The sequence below is a fragment of the Serpula lacrymans genome (genome assembly GCF_000218685.1).
Source record: "Serpula lacrymans var. lacrymans S7.9 unplaced genomic scaffold SERLAscaffold_1, whole genome shotgun sequence".
Lineage (NCBI taxonomy): Eukaryota > Fungi > Basidiomycota > Agaricomycetes > Boletales > Serpulaceae > Serpula > Serpula lacrymans.
In genome coordinates, this window is record NW_006763290.1 from 3,080,148 (window position 1) to 3,098,555 (window position 18,408).

At 43.9% G+C, this 18,408-nt stretch overlaps 2 protein-coding genes across 2 annotated transcripts; both read left to right on the forward strand.

Annotated features, from left to right (window-relative positions):
• Window positions 1–803: 803 nt before the first annotated feature.
• Window positions 804–2,056, forward strand: SERLADRAFT_404725 (uncharacterized protein; the record flags this gene model as incomplete). Its single annotated transcript, XM_007312468.1, has 7 exons — window positions 804–867; window positions 1,210–1,288; window positions 1,344–1,440; window positions 1,501–1,555; window positions 1,611–1,663; window positions 1,720–1,902; window positions 2,024–2,056. 7 exons carry the CDS (start codon window positions 804–806, stop codon window positions 2,054–2,056), a joined length of 564 nt encoding a protein of 187 aa, XP_007312530.1.
• A 6,560-nt stretch (window positions 2,057–8,616) lies between these two features.
• SERLADRAFT_432239 (uncharacterized protein) lies at window positions 8,617–12,029 on the forward strand (the record flags this gene model as incomplete). Its single annotated transcript, XM_007312469.1, has 5 exons — window positions 8,617–8,869; window positions 8,952–9,181; window positions 9,244–9,927; window positions 9,997–11,841; window positions 11,892–12,029. The coding sequence occupies 5 exons, from the start codon at window positions 8,617–8,619 to the stop codon at window positions 12,027–12,029; spliced, it is 3,150 nt and encodes a 1,049-aa protein (XP_007312531.1).
• Window positions 12,030–18,408: the final 6,379 nt, after the last annotated feature.

Consider the following 18,408-nt stretch of genomic DNA (forward strand, 5'->3'; position numbering starts at 1 on the left):
CCCATTGTGTTGTGATAGATAATACTAACATTACATTTCGGAACTATGCAGACATTGAGAAGACTTTACAAGTAGCATGTGCGCAATATGTCCAGGCGGGCAAAGACGACCCTCAAAAATGACACTTCTAATCTTTCTTTCAGTTCAAGAAGGCAACATTTCTGCATGTTATCTAGGAGAAACTCATTACTTCAAGTTTCAGTATTGAGATTCGTGGAGAATCTATCGCAACTGGATTATGGATGAGACATTAGCGCCTCTCATCCTTTGGCATCCTTGCTGCAAATATTATTGTCACCAAAATGGTAGGATAGTCTTGAAAGAACGCATATACAACAAGTTCAATACAGCCAACATATGGTGGGACGTACAGGTAAATATATGGTATATACATTTACATGCTTTCTGATGTGGATTAATTTGAATGCAGGAATCCTTTCCATAAGAAGAACCACCACATTGCTTTCTACCGATCTCTCTCTGGCTCAACAAAGGGAACATCACTAAGCGGGTCAAGAAGCACCCTATAATTATTCGTCCACTATTTTTGCCGCGGGGGGTAAGAAATGTGTCGGGAAATGGAGGGGGTGTTCTTGTAGGGTGTATGCCCATTGTGAGTGTTTTTTCCTGCTACACAGAGGCTTCTTATTGCATTGTTTTTACAGCCTTTGGACCCAGCTGACCCATCTGACAGAAACACTGCTGATACCATTAAATGGCAGTGCTTCAAGCGTGAAGTTTACCACAAGGTTGTTGAAGTCATATTTCACTCACTACAATGGCCTGCACACTTCGGAGAAGCAATGGCTTGTGGTGACAAAGTTGATAGAGTGATACATCCAGAAATACCAGTCAAGTCTGTTGAAGGTGAAGAAAGCTGTGTGCTAACGGCTACACGTGCAGCCCTGGCCAAATTTCCATGCCCAAAATGCCTTGTCTGCCATGTCAATTTAACCAAACTATGTGGAAATTTCCAGTGTTGCACAACTGACAACATGGAGAAGGTGTACGAGTGTTCAATCACAGCATCAAATAAAACAGAGGCTGAACAAATCTTACAAGCCCACATATTACATGCAACCAAGTTTTTATCCCCGTCTCTTTATTATCTTCCACTAACTAGCTTTTTACAGAACTCTTTTTGGTCACTCAACCACTCAGACCCATATTGTTCCATTTCATACAATAAATTACACTCCAATGATCTAGGAAAATGGGGTAAGCACATCTGGCCACTCCTCCTCACAGTGTTAGCAGAAAACGGAAACAAAGGCCATATGGCCAGAAAGTAAGTTTTAACTACACGTCACACTTGATGTCTCACTAAAACTCGGGATATATAGCATGCAGAATGTATTAAGATCGCCTGGACTCAAACACTTCATGAATGTCACCACAGTCGAATATGCGGATGGTCAAGTATTTTATGATATACTCAAGGTGCATAGTCCTTAATACTTTATTTATGAGCACTATACACTGACTTTTCTGTCCTTCTAGTGCATCCTCCCACGTATCGTCCAAATTCTCCCCAAGAACTCAACATTAGTACATGGTATCCGAGCCTATGCTAAATAGGCTCATGATTGGCCTCAATTGTATGACTGAAGGGAGGACACACCAGCTAAAACAATATATTATTCAATATGAACAATGTTGTGAAGTGAGTAGCAGTTCTACATGTGTCTTGATTGTTTCCTAATGGTTCTTATAATACAGCACATTTCAAATGATTACAAGAAGGACTTCCACTTTAGCAAGCAACACGCCATAAATCATATTCTCACAGAAATCCGGCAGAAAGGTGCGACAGATAACTACAACACACGAGTCAGCGAGGGCTTTCATCAAGAGGCGCAAGAAGCCTACAAGCAGACAAACCGGAAAGATACAGACAGCCAGGTAAGCAAACATATTTATGTGTACCAAAAGCCCGATGCTCAGTTTCCACAGATGGATTGCATTGACGAGAACCAGGAAGCCATCGCCCACATACGAATGACTGTCGACAACCATGATAAAGCCCACCATAACGACACTGAGGACCAAGACTTAGGAGATGACGCTGGCAGCAATGATGACCAGAGGTCAACACAACCTACCCCCAATAACCACTGGATTCTGTTAGAAAACGTGAGTTGACAAAGACAAGCACCGTATGAAGGGAAAGTATGGTGCAGGACACCATACTAGGAAAGTGTAGTGGTAGGATGGCCCGTGCGTTTTGATGGGGCAATTTACCCCCTTAGTTATACTTTCGTTCGAGTTTAAAAACCTTCGTAGCAATGATTGCCCACCTCAGAGCTTTGCCCACGAAGTCTGAGCATTTGGTTTATATTAGATCTCTTTGAGGTTATGAGCCCTGCGAGTGAGACAACGTACCCTGAAAAAGACACCCTTGGGGTGCCAAAGCTCGAGCCGGATGGCTCAAATTGGTCGATGTACAAAACTCACCTCAAATGGGCCCTTGCTGACCTAGACTGCGTCAAGCACCTCCATGGCACAGCAAAAAGGCCGATACCACTATCCCAGACCACTAGCCAGACTGCTGGCCAGGCCACAGCGACGACATCTCCTCCTGCAACAGTCAGCAAGGCTGATCAAGAAGCACTTGATGCCTGGCTAAAAAAGGAGTACCGCGTGCAAAATATAAATATATTAGGTCGCACCATACCTGATTTGACGCTAAGAAGGATCCTAAACAAGCCCACCGTCGCCGACATGTGGATCATGATCTGTCAAGAAAACGAGAACACAATGGAGCTAGTTCAGTCCAAGCTAAGAGAAAGGTTGTCGAACCTACACTGCACCGAGAAAGGAGACTTGTGCGCATATTTGGACAAGATTCACGTGCTATGGGAACAGCTCAGCGCAGCAGGAGTCCAACTAGTAGACAAAGAACTCACCTCCAGCATCATCATGTCTTTGCCGCAGTCATACGCCACCTACGTGTCGCACCTGTCAGTGTCTGCCCATATGTCAAAGCAGACCTTGGACCCAGAGACACTGATCTTGTACCTTCTCCAAGAATACGACCGACAGACCATATTCAGAAAACGCCCAACAGCAAAATCCGAGGACATCGCTATGTCAGCCACCGGAGGACAATGATCGTCCAAATGTGGAAGTCGAGGCGGAAGAGGTTGCTACAAGGAAGGAAAATCATCTGGTGGCAGAGACGACAAGGATACCAGCGAGCTTGAATGCTGGAACTGCGGTGGAAAGGGACACAGGTCACACCAGTGCCCCAGTGAGAAGCGTGAGCGCTCCACAAAGAATGAGTCAAAAGGGGACTCACCAGGAAACAAGAAAGAAGAGGGGCAAACGGGCAATGCAAAGGGAAAGAAGCCTGAAAAGGTGAACCTTGCTGTCCACGTCCAATGCGATGGTGCAAGCCTATCAGATATTGAAGAAGAAGGCGCATGGAGCGCCCTCACTCACCAACTCGCCATGAACGCGAGGCCCAAGAGTCCCATTGAAATCTATGACTCCAGCGCTACGAGCCACTTCACCCCCCATCAACACCTCCTACTCAATTACCGCACAATTGCACCTTACCCTATAAGCGTGGCGAACCAAGACTCCTTCTCTGCTGTAGGAACAGGGGATATGATGATTAGTGTCCCCAACGGCGCCCATAAAGACATGCAAGTGCGCCTGAGAGACGTGTTATACACACCAAATTTGGCCTACACCCTAGTTTCCATAGGCTGTATGGATAAGGCAGGCTACAAGGCCGTCTTTGCGAAAAGCGAATGCGTTATCTATGACCCAAGAGGAAAAATAAGAGGACGCATACCTAAAGTAGGTGGTGTGTACCAGTTGCGAGGCACAAATCTTCGCCACAAAAGCACCAATGCAGCTGTTGAGCGCATATCTGCCACTGAACTCCACAAGCGCCTTGGCCATATAGCCATTGATGCAGCAAAGTGCATGGTGTCGAAGGGCTTGATCCATGGGGTAGAACTCCTGGAGGATAGGGAAACAAACACTTTCTGTGAAACTTGTGTCCGCGCCAAGGGCAAGCGCGAGGCAATCCCTAAAGTGAAACTGGGTGAGCGTGCACAGGAATATGGCCAGGAGATCCACACCGACCTATGGGGACCTGCACCAGTCGAAATGCTGGGTGGAAAACGGTACTATGTTGCCTTTACGGACAATAAGACACGCAAAACACATGTTTATCTACTGTGCAATAAATCCAACATTTTCCGTCAATTCCAAATGTATGAGGCCTGGGTCCGCAACCACATGAATGCAGCAATCAAAGTCTTACATAGCAACAGGGGTGGCGAATATATGAGCAATGCGTTTAGTGACTATCTGAGAGATAGAGGAATTATGAGGAAACTCACAGTGCACAACACCCCCGAACAGAACGGTGTTGCAGAGCACGTGAACCGTACCCTACTCAAGAAAGTATGTGCCCTCTTACTTAGCAGTGGCCTGCCAAAATTCCTGTGGGGGGAAGCCATCAAACATGCATGTTAGTTGAAGAACCGCACCTCCACCAAGGCACTAGACAACATGACACTATTTGAAGCGGCACATGGTGTCAAGCCGGATCTTGCTGGCCTACACAAATGGGGCTGCAACATACTTGTGCATGACACAACTGGCTCAAAGCTTGAGAGCCGAGCTAGGAGGGGTCACTGGGTCGGTTTTGATACCGAAAGTCTCAGACACCGCATCTATTGGCCAGAGAATCATTCAGTCACTGTTGAGCGCTCAGTACATTTCGACGTCGGGAATGTTCCTGTAGATGCTGACAACAAACCTCCCTTTGGGCTTGAGGGGGAGTATGATGTCCTGGACCAAGCGCCAAAGGAGAGTGACATTGTAGAAATTAGTGATCACATACCTCATCCCGATTCACCCAATCCCCAAGCAATCCCTGACCCACTCTACCCTCGGGATCAAGATCAAGCTGATCCTGATCCCATCCTACCAGCTCCAGTTCTTCCACCTCCACCTATAGTTGCTCCGTGTCGAAGTACTCGCATTCGCCAGCCAACCCAATATGTTCGCGACCTCCTACAAGGAAAAGGATCAGTATCTGGAAATAACGGACGGACCCACCTTACCCAAAGGCATCCAACTGAACGTCGACGATCCGGATGGGAGAGATGAGGAAGAGAGAGATAATGAAGTGCTAAGGGATCTCGCCCAAAATGTAGCCATGGTGGCACGCATGGCAGATCTTGAAGGCGTTGAACCCAGAACTATTGAAGAAGCCCAAAAGCGCCCAGACTGGCCAAAATGGGAAGAAGCGATCAATGAGGAATTGAACAGGCTTCAAGTAGCAGAAACATGGACTTACATTGAGAGACCCAAAGATGCAAACATTGTAGGGAGTAAATGGGTGTTCAAGCTAAAGAAAACAGTGTCAGGATCCATCAATAAGTACAAGGCAAGGCTTGTAGCACAAGGCTACAGCCAAGTGGGAGGAATAGACTATTTCGACACATTTACCCCCATTGCAAAGATGGCATCACTACGAATCATCTTAGCGATGGTTGCTTGAAATGATTGGGAAACTCACCAGATGGATGTAAAAAGTGCATACCTAAACGGCAAACTAGAAGAAAACGAGGTCATCTACATGCGACAACTGCCTGGTTACAACGCACCTGGAAAAGAGACCCAAGTCCTACGCCTAAACAAGACACTCTATGGCCTGAAGCAGGCCGGCCGCAGGTGGTATCAGACTCTATGTGATGGACTCCAGAAAATTGGTTTAATTCGCTGTGAAACAGATCATGCAGTTTTGCATAGGCGCAATGAAGGAGAGCTCACCATTATTGCAGTTCATGTAGACGACATGACTCTCGTCACACCGTCAATGACTGAGATGAACCGTTTGAAATTTGACCTAGGAAAACTCTTCGAAGTTAGTGACCTGGGGGAACTACATTGGATGTTAGGAATAGAAGTGAAAAGAGACAGAGCACACGTACCTTATACATGTCGCAATGCAGCTACCTCGACACTATTGTCAAACACTTCAACCTAGAAGATGCAAAAATGTTAGCAATCCCAATGGTTGCTAGCACATACCTGAGTAAAGATCAGAGCCCCAAGACGCCTGAAGACTATGCAGAAATGCAAAACGTCCCATATCGAGAGGCCGTGGGATCACTGATGTATGCGGCGATTGGCACATGCCCCGATATCGCGCATGTTGTTGCAATTCTTTCTTGTTTTGTCAAGAACCCAGGTCCAGCCCATTGGGAGGCAGCAAAAAGGGTGATCCGGCACCTAAAAGGGAGCAGAGAGCTATGGTTAGCATACAGTCCGGAAGAACAGCCACTTACTGGATACACCGACGCAGATGGGAGTATGAATGAGACCAGGCGAGCCATATCAGGCTATGCCATGATGCTTGATGGTGGCGCCGTCTTGTGGTACTCGAAGCAACAAGAATTTGTCGCGTTATCAACGACAGAGGCTGAGTATGTGGCTGCAACGCATGCCACTAAGGAACTACTGTGGGCGAGGATGTTCATCAGCGAACTCTTCAATCAAGACTTACCACCAACCATCCTCCTGTGTGATAACCAATCAGCCATAGCGCTTTCGAAGGACGGTCAATACCATGCACAAACCAAACATATCGATGTTCGGTACCATTTCATTCGGCACGCCATCGAAGAAGGGAAGATCGAGATTACTTATTGCCCGACTGAAGAGATGACAGCCGAAGTGCTCACCAAGTCCTTGCCCTCTGCAAAGGTGAAACATTTTGCGGCTGCGTTAGGCCTACGTACCGCTTGAGGGGGAGTGTTAGAAAACACGAGTTGACAAAGACAAGCATTGTACAAAGGGAAAGTATGGTGCAGGACACTATACTAGGAAAGTGTAGTGGTGTTTTGATGGGGAAAATTACCCCCTTGGTTATACTTCTGTTCGAGTTTAAAAACCTTCGTAGCAACGATTGCCCACCTCAGAGCTTTACCCACGAAGTCTGAGCATTTGGTTTATATTAGATCTCTTTGAGATTCTAGGATCTCCTACAAACCTGACAAGCTCAGTAGTCATGGAGCATTGCGAGGGCCTCAAAGGATTCAACAAGTGTCTGCGGAGTTTCTTAGCCTCAAGTTGCAATGTAGCCGTTGGAGACAGTCCCATCACAGTAAGCTGATCTTACATATACTTCACAGCTCTAACATTGTTCCATGTTCCACAGATCAGGAAATATCAATGCATTTATCTCAAGTATCAATCACACGAGGACTGGAGCGAAGGACGGGACATCCTTCGCTGCAACCCCAATTTCAATAAAGAATCACGCTTTGACTGTGTTTTTATTAACACAGACACATTGGAGCCAGTTCCTGCTCGACTCCAAGCCGTCTTTCGATGTTTCCTTCAGTCGTCTTTGTTTGATATTGTGTCAGTCAAGATATTCAAGCCATCAAATGTAATTCCAAGGACCAGATGGTCGGGGGCTCTCTTGTATGATGAAGCGAGAGATTTCAAGCTGGTCATGGCTAAGTCCCTGATTCGGGGAGCTCATATGATTGAGGCTTTCAATCTGAAGGAGGGCCGATTTTATTTAAATGACTTAATTGACAGTGATATGTTCCTACATTTCGGGAACTGACAACTAGACTACTTGTATTGTTAACTACCACTAGTAAATAATAAAACTAAGTGAAACTCAGCCGCTGCCCGAGAGGCTATAGAAACGACTTTATTATTTACCTAAGTGAAACTATAATATATGTTAGTTTAAGGTGATCTCTAATAAATGTAATGTAACATACCTCAGCCGCCACCCGAGAGGCTATAGAAACGACTGAGGTATTCCTATACTAAACCCCCTACTACTTATAGTCGGAGGTGCCACTTGCTACAGTATAATGACTCCATGGAGTGGTGGCTAAACTCCATGGAGAACAATGGCTGCTTTGGCAGAGACCGGGTTTATCCGGTTTTGTCAGTAAAATCTCAAGTGTCACATTTTGAACCGTTGAGCTAAGTCTGTCTGATGGTCTATTTCAACCCATTCATGCTCTCTTTTGATCTGGTCATGTCTGGTCAGAGAATATCTGTCACTTGTATCCCTCTTACCCCAGCTAATCTGCCTGATTGTTTTCTGTCCTAGTTCCGATATGTTTTTTCATCAGACACAGTCTCTTATCTTCTTTTCCCACCTGATCCGCCTGATTATAGTCTGTTCAAATTCTGATCCGATTCTGATCATCAACGGCTCAGATCATCAGGTGGCCCAGGTAAGTTACAGACGTTCGTAGGGTCTGATCTGGTTAAACGGATTTTTCCGACATGCTCCTCGTTTTCCTGATATTAGGAGTCTGCGGCCGAACCTGCCGCTGCGGTATTACATAATTGTCAAAACAAGGCGTGGCAAGGTTTGTACCATGCCCATGTTTCCAAATGGGCAGTACACTTTAAGGGCCAAATTGTGTAAAGCGGCACCCATTTTCTGACTTCGTCTTCTCTGATAGCTATTCCCCGTTGTTGTCCGCGGCAATTTGGCTCGTTTCATGTTTCTTTAGCCGAGACATTTGCAAGTTTCCCTTCGTCTTGTCGCCCGAAAGTTGAGGCTGTCTGGCCTTCTTTGCTATCATCGGGAAATGCTCTGGTAACATACTCATGGCCACGAATCATGCCTTTCAGACTCGCCAGCACAAACTTCATTTCGAAAAGCTTTCTGCGCTCGATGTCTACACTGACACATACGGGTCAAATAGCAGCATACACAATGTCAACCCATTACCTGCATCACCACAACCCCCGCCATCTCATCGCTCTGTGTCCTCGCAATCTAAGGATACAGTAAATGTTACGGGTATTCCATCCGTGTCAATGCAAGGCGGAGTCTTGGTTGTTGGTGATTCCCGAAGTAGTCAGTCACTTACTTCTCTTTCGCCATGCACATCTTATACCCAAGTCTCCACATTAATCTTTCCCCTTTGGAACATTCACAGGTTCCGTTCGTTCTTATACACCCCTTAAGACTCTGGGTGATGGTTCTTTTGGAACAGTACTGCTATGTGATTGGCATGGCACACTACCTCCTAATACGCCTCTCTCCCCCATGCAACGTGGCGGAGGTGTCAGACCTGAATGGGTCGATAAACGCCTTGTAGCCGTTAAGCGGATGAAGAAGAAGTGGGAAGGGGGCTGGGATGAGTGCAAAAAACTCAAGGAACTAGAGGTATGCAGGTGGTATACCTGAATGAATCCCGATGCACTCATTAACACACAATGTTCTTCCAGTCACTCCGAGCGATACCATTTCACCCGTGCATCATACCGCTCTATGACTTCTTTCTGCTACCCGATACTAAAGAGCTATATTTTGTTTTCGAGTCCATGGAAGGCAACCTTTACCACCTTATCAAAGCACGCAAAGGCCGAGCTCTAGCAGGAGGTCTTGTGGCTTCAATATTCCGTCAAATCGTCTGCGGGCTTCATCACATACACTCATCTGGTTATTTTCACCGCGATATGAAGCCTGAGAACGTACTTGTAACAACTACAGGTCTATTTGAATACTCTTCTCTATCCCCTACAGCACCTTCAAATGCACCCCCAGAAAAGGATGTTGTCGCTATCATCAAATTAGCCGATTTTGGTTTGGCCAGGGAAACGGATAGTCAGCCGCCATATACAGAGTATGTATCCACGCGGTGGTATCGCGCTCCTGAAGTGCTGTTGCTGAGCAGAAATTATTCCAATCCTGTGGATATGTGGGCATTAGGTACCATCATGGCAGAACTCGTCAATCTCCGGCCTTTATTTCCTGGCTCCGGTCAAATAGACCAGATAGCACGTATATGCGAGGTACTAGGAGATCCCTGCGAAGATTATGGAACAGGAATACGAGGCAAACCAATTGGTGGTGGTCGATGGACGAATGGAGTAAAGATGGCCAAAGTAGTGGGTTTTACCTTTCCCAAGGTATAATTTACATGCCGTGTAGGCAGACATGTCGTTTATCTTTATCTTTCTTTATTTCCGGTTTTGCAGGTTCCACCCAAAGACTTTAGCACGTTATTTGACCCCACAGTTCCACGACAGTTAGTCGAATGTATTCGCGACTTACTTATGTACGACCCCACCCTGCGCCTGTCAAGCCACCAGTGCTTGAACCATCCATATCTGCTGGAAGCATTACACCATAATCAACTCCCAGGACCTTCTCTCCACCCTCAGTTAACGCCATTATCAAGGTCACCGATTCCCCCAGGCTTGCCATCTTCTCAAACTATGTCCCCAAGGCAAACTGTTTCTCCATCGCACTCACATCACCCGATAGACAGGTCTACAGACCAATCCTTCCATAATATCCTCCAACCGCATACATCCGAAATATCTCCTTTCCCTAGCTCACCTTCTATATTATCGAGTACCTTGCGTACACGCGATCCAGCTCTCTCTGTAACATCGGAAGGCGGCAATGATTTGCCACGATATGGCATTTTGCACTGTGTAGCAGATATACAGGAAGAATCGCGAGAGCAGGGTTCTTGGCATCTCGACACAAACAGGTCGGACCGGATGGCTACCCCTTTCTCGCAACCTGATAGTGCAGGATACTCTATGGATCTACAACAAACATCTCATGTGAGGCAGGAAGGTCCCACTCAATTGAGCATCGACCAGGGCTACGGGATGCATGCGAATCTTGCTGTTCCCTGCGAAACATCATCACAAAGCAAACTCGGGAAGTTATCTTCGCTTGGCTTTGGAAAGAAGCACAGCAAATGGGGTCTTAGCGGCATGTTTGGACATGCGGACAAAGCGCACCAGCATTCTCTTCCACCAGTGGACGAAGTTCCTACTTCGTCAAATTTCACACCATCGCTCAAACGCACCCAATCATCGGGTTTTGACAGTGCCCCATTGGCAGATATATTACGTGTGAATGAACCACGTAAAGATCCAAAACAGATCAAGAAGGAGGCTGAACGTCTCCAACGCGAAGCAGAGAAACAACGTCGCTCAATGGTAGAAAGAGCCCAACGAGAGCAAGCACGTGCCGTCATGCAAAAGCGTAGCCAGATGCTCATGCAAACCGTGGGGGGGAATGAACTTGAGTGGAAGTGGCAGCATTCTGGGAGCCTCCTCAATACAAATCAACGACGATTACTTGGGACTGAGCACAAGGCACAACAAGATGCCCCAGGTCCGATACAGCAAAGCCGAGGACAGACAAACATACCATGTCCCGTGCTGAATTCAACCTCAGGAAGATTCTCCAACCCTTCTGACGGTGGTCTGACTCCCAACGGATGGTGGAGAGACGAGCGAGTGTTCAAGGCTCGCCGTCGAGACTTCGATGATGATCATTCCATGTCTTCTTCCGATTTACACAGCAGCGGGCGATTATCCGCTATTTCTTTCGCAACCGTAGATAGCGATCCAGGACCAAGTCGAATAAGGAATCGACCTCCCCAATTCAGTATTAATCGAATGACCTCTGCATCTTCGTTGCAAGGTGGCATGCAATATGACGAATTTCCTGTGTCGGCTCGTTCTTCCAATTCCATCACTGTAGAACGTCAATTTGTCGGTGACTTGGATATCCGAACGTCAAGAGATACGACCTCGTCTTTATCGGGGACATCATCCCCCCCGCCTATCAATCTTCTTTCACTGTCTCCTTCACCACTTTCCTGGATGAATACACAAAATTCTCCAGAATCTTCTAGCGTCTCACAACACCCTTCTTATATCGCTGTGCCCCAGATAATACAATACCCCCCACAAACGGGTTCTCGCCAGTCTTTTGAGTGTAACGGGCAGCTATATGGGCATCCTCCAAATTCAGGGATTGACTTGAAAACGGCAATAAACCCAATCTTCAAAGTGGTGAGTAGTAGTTCGGCTTTCCGGATCTAAGATTTATCGCCTTTTAACAGCCTCCACTGCCTTCATCTCCTTTGGAGCACATGCCCCCATCACACGCCCTCCCACCATTCTCTCATCTCGAGGCCGTGGCTGAAGGAGAATACCCACCTTTATCGCCTATGTCGTTTCACTCTCCAGAGGATGACTAGCGCACAATACACTCATTTTGGCTGTATTGATCTACTCTCCTTGAGTCTAGTCAATCATATACTCTTATGTGTAATCACTCTTTACCAATTTCACCTTCCATATATATCTTATATGGTTCATTTTACTGGACCTACAATATACTTCTGTTATACTTAACCCTAACAGCATGCTTCATGGGACTTAACACCGGATCTGTTCCAGGTGCAGATTACGGTACCTTGAAAATAAGTGTTTTGGCAATGTTGCAATGTTGCATGGCGAAAGATTAGCCCGAATTGTTTACGATCTTGAATATATATGACGAGATAAGATACACTCATGTGTGACAAGATAAGCAAACCCCAATCACTGTTGGGATCCACTTATATGAACCTAACTTATATGCTGAAGATATTTGATATCTGTGTTCCGATTGGCTGAAAAAAGCTAAAATTGAATATTTTCGGCATATAAGCTGGGCTCATATAAGTTGATCCTGAAATCGATTGGATATGATCTAGATAAGATAAAAGCTATACTAATTAGCTAGGTACTTGAAAGGGGGAAACATAAAGGTCTCACCTCAGAACTCGTAGATGAGTCTGAGGTGCTACATGGCGACCAGGCCATTTTATAAGTAAGACGGAACCAAAACATTTTACTGATGGGATATATTGGTGCACAGGCCACCTCAACTTATACCCCTTCCTTTCTAGGTACTTTGTGCTGCTTGCATTGATCCTCCACCCTCTACATTGATCCTCTACGTCCAACATTCCCCCTCAAGCTGCATGGTCCCAAGCTCTTGTGCAAAATGCTTCGCCTTTGATAATGGCAGTGCTTTAGTCAGTGTATCAGCGATCAGATCATTTGTGAGACAGTATACCAGCTCAATCTTTCCTTCTTTGACTGTGTGACATATGAAGTGCAATTGCACATCAATGTATTTTGTCCGCGCATGATACTGGCTGTCCTTGGATAGGGCTATAGCTGACTGGTTATTGCAATAGAGGGTAGTTGCGGGTGAGTCACTTATAAACACTTTTTCAATGAACATCTTTGCCCACAGGATTTCTTTTGTTGCATGTGTTGCAGCGACATACTTGGCTTCTGTGGTCAATAAGGCCACAAGCCCCTGCTGTTTGGAGTACCAAAATACTGACCCTCTGTTCAGCATCACAGTATAACCTGAGATTGCCCTGTGATTGTTGTTCATCCTGCCATTGGCATCACTATAGCCTATAAGGTTGGTTTGTTCAGGTCCATACATTAGCCAGAGCTCACAAGTCCCCTTTAGGTATCTGATTATTTGCTTTATGGCCTCACAATGGGCCCTACCAGAGTTTTTGACAAATCGGGAAGTGATTGCTATGATGTGAGCAATATCAGGTTGCGTCCCAATCACAGCATACATCAGCGAGCCAACTGCTTCACAATCTGGAGTCGTTGGCCCTTGATCTTTGCTTAGGTATGTGTTTGCAACCATGGGTATACATAGCTAACATTTTTGCCTATTCTAGGTTGAATCAAGCAATGATGGAATTAATGTATGCTTGATGGAATAAGCTAATGGTGCAAGCATCTCAATCTTGCTTTATTTTAATCCCTAACGTCCAGTGTAAGTCACCAAAATTGCTTACTTTGAAGAGGGAACCAAGGTCAGCCTTCTGTAAGGCAACATTAAACTATAACAAAACAATACCCATCTCCGACTGCACTTGCAGGGAGTAAGAGGTACAATGAGTTTGAGATCAACAGATGCTAGAGATTATAGCAGGTAGAGGACTGATAGTAAACTCAAAGGTTTCTGATGAGGAGTAAAGCGGGTAATTCAAGTAATAAAAAGCTAAAGAACGATATATGAGTATGTAGGGTTTTTATAGCTAATTGTCTATTTCTCAGACCGGAAGTAGAATAAAAGAAAAGTAGTCTGAGGATGAAACTATCCAATAAGAAAAAGAATAACTATCATACAACTTCAGGGATTAATGAGCAGGTGAGAGAATGTACCAATAATAAGTATTGTCACACATGTTCAGGAACTGTATCCTCATGATGAGGTACAATCCTGACTAAAGTGTCTATTAATATCTCCAGGCACTGATGGGACTTGGAGCTGGTTGGCAAGATCTCTACCACCAGTCCTTACCCATTGTGCTGGCTGGCTGGGAGTGCTACATCAGGAAAAATGGGGGTAGCTATATAGAGCTCTATAGCACTATAAGTACTCATAAAGCTATTATAGTGGTCAAACCTGTTATAGAACCTCTGCCATCTATAGAGCCTCATATAGCTCTATAAATGCTCTTATAGATGTTGGAAATTGTTGTGTGGCTGATTGAAAAAAATAAACACAAACAGGAGTTAAACTCTCAACCTGCTAGTCAGCTCTTGGGTGACTAAGCAACCTACAGCCACACATCACATTTATCCACTACACCATGAGAGCTTATAAAATGTATTATACAGGTTATATATATCGACCTTTCATAGACTTAGATTATTTTTTTACTCATTGTCACTACTTATATTTGGATAAATCATTATTCTTATTTTGTGAGTATCAGGGATACAAACTACTATTTCACTAATATAGGCTACATAATTAATTAATACTGGATGATTTATTAGCCCTTTTAAGCACCTTGAACTATATTATAACTATGACCTTTACAGCTATAGGAGCTATGTAGGCTGCTATAGGCTATAAGAGCACTTATAGTATCTTGCCTATAATAATATACTTGACTCCAAACACTTTTGGCCTCTTTCTATTATTGAACAAGTTTATTAGATTCATCCAGAGTTTGAGGGAATTATAGATACTTCTCCCCTTGGTTAAAATTTTGCCTACTACTGTGCTATAAAAGCTATAAGAGCTATGATTGCACTGATAGTACTATAGTTTCTATGAATGCATTTATATATATAGGTGGTGGCTATATAGCGCTATATAGCAAAAGGGTTTTTCCTAATGTATCCAGTCTCTGATCTGCGATATGAAGTGGTAACAATGGCTAAAAAAGCCTGTGAGGGCTATGAGAAGCAAAATAGCACAGAATACCTCTAGCCCTAGAGCTGGAGGTGTAATAGGGAAAGTGTCTGAGAGCCAAGACATGGAACGAAAAGATAAGACAATAAGAAAATATAAATGGTCCTTACACCTTCAAATGGGTTATTAAGGTTGTAGATGGTGTAATGAGAGTCATGTTGTCAACATAAACAGCTATAATAGTGAGCGTGTCGCGTTTCTGTCTGTCACACCAAGCATAACCGACTTTTGTCACACCCAAAATTGATGAAAAAGCCTGAAATTAGTTAGAATATTTGATTGTATTTTTGCATGTACAAGATTTTGTCAGAATAATGTATTTTTGTTGACAAAGTTTTATATTTTCATGCAAAACATATTATCAATGGAAATATGTCAACAAAAATACATTATTCTGACAAAATCTTGTATGTGCAAAAATACAACCAAATATTCCAACTACTTTCAGGCTTTTTCATCAATTTTGGGTGTGACAAAACTTGGTTATGCTTGGTGTGTATAGAAGACCACATTGTCTGTCTCTGATTGTTTGAGGCCTATTTTTATTAGGCTGTTGCATAACATGTTGTACCAGCACCTACCAGCTTGTTTCAAGCCATACAAGGTCTTATTGAGACATAGCACCTGGGATTCTTTTCCTGGGGGAGTGTATCCAGGGTGGTGTCACATATATATCACTCAGACTTTTCCCTTCTTATTTTTATGCTCATTTCCAGGATAGTTACACCTCAGTTTGTATTGCACAAAACTAAGGTTAACAGATACAGCCTCTTTTGTATCTTCATTTACTTATTATGCTTCAGTATTGATTTCTTAGGTACAGCATAATAAACTGAGTTTGTATTGCACAAAACTGAGTATTGATTTCTTAGAGAGACTTGGGTAAAAGGTGGAGGAGCTTATTGACATTTGAACCGCAGGAACGGAGTACAGGAGCTATGACTTATATACTATCAGAGGGAGTGGAGTTTGTAAGGAGTAAGGATTAATGTAGGTATAGAGTTCCATGCAGACAACTATTTAGCGAGGAGAAATCATATCTGAGGGGAGTGTACCATAAGGTCTAAATATAGAGTCCATAAAGAATATGAGAACATACAAAGGAAATGTATGGTGGACTGAAAGTCCATGGCAGGAGAGTTGGAGCGGATATCCGGAGTACCATGTGGGGATGAGGTACAGGGCTATGCTGAATGACAGAGTGCAAGGGGCACAATTCTGAGAATGCTGAAGATTCAGGTGTTTGGACTTGGGGGTTTCTAACTGCTTGGAGGTCCGGAAACCATAGCCTGCCTGTGGCATGGATATGACACTACTATTACTATGCTACTCACTAGCAGATCCCAAGAGCTCCCAATCTGATCCATCAATATTATTATTAACTGTTATGTTCCACATTTAAGCTATACTAGTAGTAGTACTATCATTGCCATCAACTTGCAGAATCCGGACTTGGATGACCCCAGGCCCATGCTGCAAATTTGAACACATGGTCTCTTTGAACTCAAACTCAAATGCCTGCTCTCAAAAATTCTCACCAACCAAAGTTTGCTCTGAAGTTCCTTCCCACAAGCTATGTCTTTGTGCAGTGTACCAAAACCTTCTACTAGTGCAAGCTGATACACTAAATTAACTGCATTTTCTTGAGCATCTGCTAATTGTTGGATTTTCAAAGCAAGTTGACATTTTAGACTTGGTATTATATTCTCCAGATGCTAACCTTTGCCAAGGTGGCGGCTCCAGTAGCCACACTTGATGCAATGAACTCCTGGTATGATCCATATCAGACACCTGGCCAGCATAGTTGTTACAATAACACAATTCTCAAACCTTTAAATTTCATTCTCATCTTCAACTTTTTTTTGTAGTTTTCACACCCTGTGTAGTGTTGCCACGGTCTTGGCTAAAATTGGCTTTGTAACCAAGCTGAACTGTTATGTCATATGACTGGACTGAGCTGTGACTGCTATGAATCACGTGGCTATAGATGGTTATCACATGATATTAGCTGGCTTGCAGGCCTAGCAAGCCTTTAGAAGGCTATGTCATAAAGTTTGTAATTATTTTTGCATTATAAAGCTCAGATATACCTTGACAAAAAATTTCCATTTTTAGTGATGAAATCTGACCTTTGGATCTACAATGATACAACGCTGGAACTTACTGCTCTAAGAAAGAGTGGCATCATTGGATACAAATAGTGAATGCATATTATGTATATTATAGTGGTACTTCACCTATTTTAATCATTTGCCAATAGCAGAACCAGCCTCCTGCAAAAATGGTTAAAGTACTGAGTTTCCTAATACAGTAGTGTTTGTTTGGCAATAGCTTCTAATCCAAGCAAACCAAGTTTGAATCTCAGAAAAATCTTCAAGAGTAATTTGAAGTCACGATCAACCACAGGATATGGAAGTGGACCAAGGTTTCCAGTGTATCAAACACTTCAAAGTACAACACAGCCATATATTATATTCAAGTCGTTAACTTTAACTGACACAAATCTAGCATCAATCTTATAAACAATCTCTCAAAAAAGTTCATGTACCTTCGGCTCTCACCTTGTCAAAATTTGATCATGAACTTCAAGTGGGACCTTCTAGTTGTCATATTTCTCCCCATTTATTAACATGGATGTTCTATGATAGGATAATCAGTCGCATTTCTTTGAAACCCTCCAGCACTGGTGGCAACTCAATTTTTCCCCCAGATTCCCAAATTTGCGAAGAAGGCTGATCCACTTTCCATGTTGATGCCCCTTTTGTTGCACAACTGGAAAGAAATTGTAGATGTTTAAATAGAAACAGTAAAGAGCTCCGATGATGAAGCTTTAAAAGCCCTCCACAAGTACGAGTGTTGATATACTATCCTATGTCCCCCTTCTTAACTTGCTTCTAGTCTACTACAAAAACTAGCCCACAATCTTTGTACCACAATTTCTCCCGTTTATCCTAATTTATTTCAGCTTCTTCTTGAGCTGCTATCTCGCTCTTTATCAGCTCCTGATTTGACCTCACTCCTTACTAAATTGTCTGCACTCTTTAAATATTTACTCCTACCATCAGTCAAATTAGATCTCTTGGAAAAATAGTGGGCCTCCATCCGTGCCGTTTTACCAAAATGTGATAACGAGGTACAGCGGGCTACAGCTGAAGTTTGGGGGACAGTTCTACGAAGATTGAAGACCACTGCACAAGAGGAAGCAGTCATGCTGATGGTGCAGAGTCTGATTGGCATTGAAGATGCTTGCGCATGGACTTTGATCTTTGTGTGCAAGGTAAATATCACTTTTTTAGTTGTGAGATAAATGAACTGACTTGTCTCTACAGTCTGTTTCACAAACACTG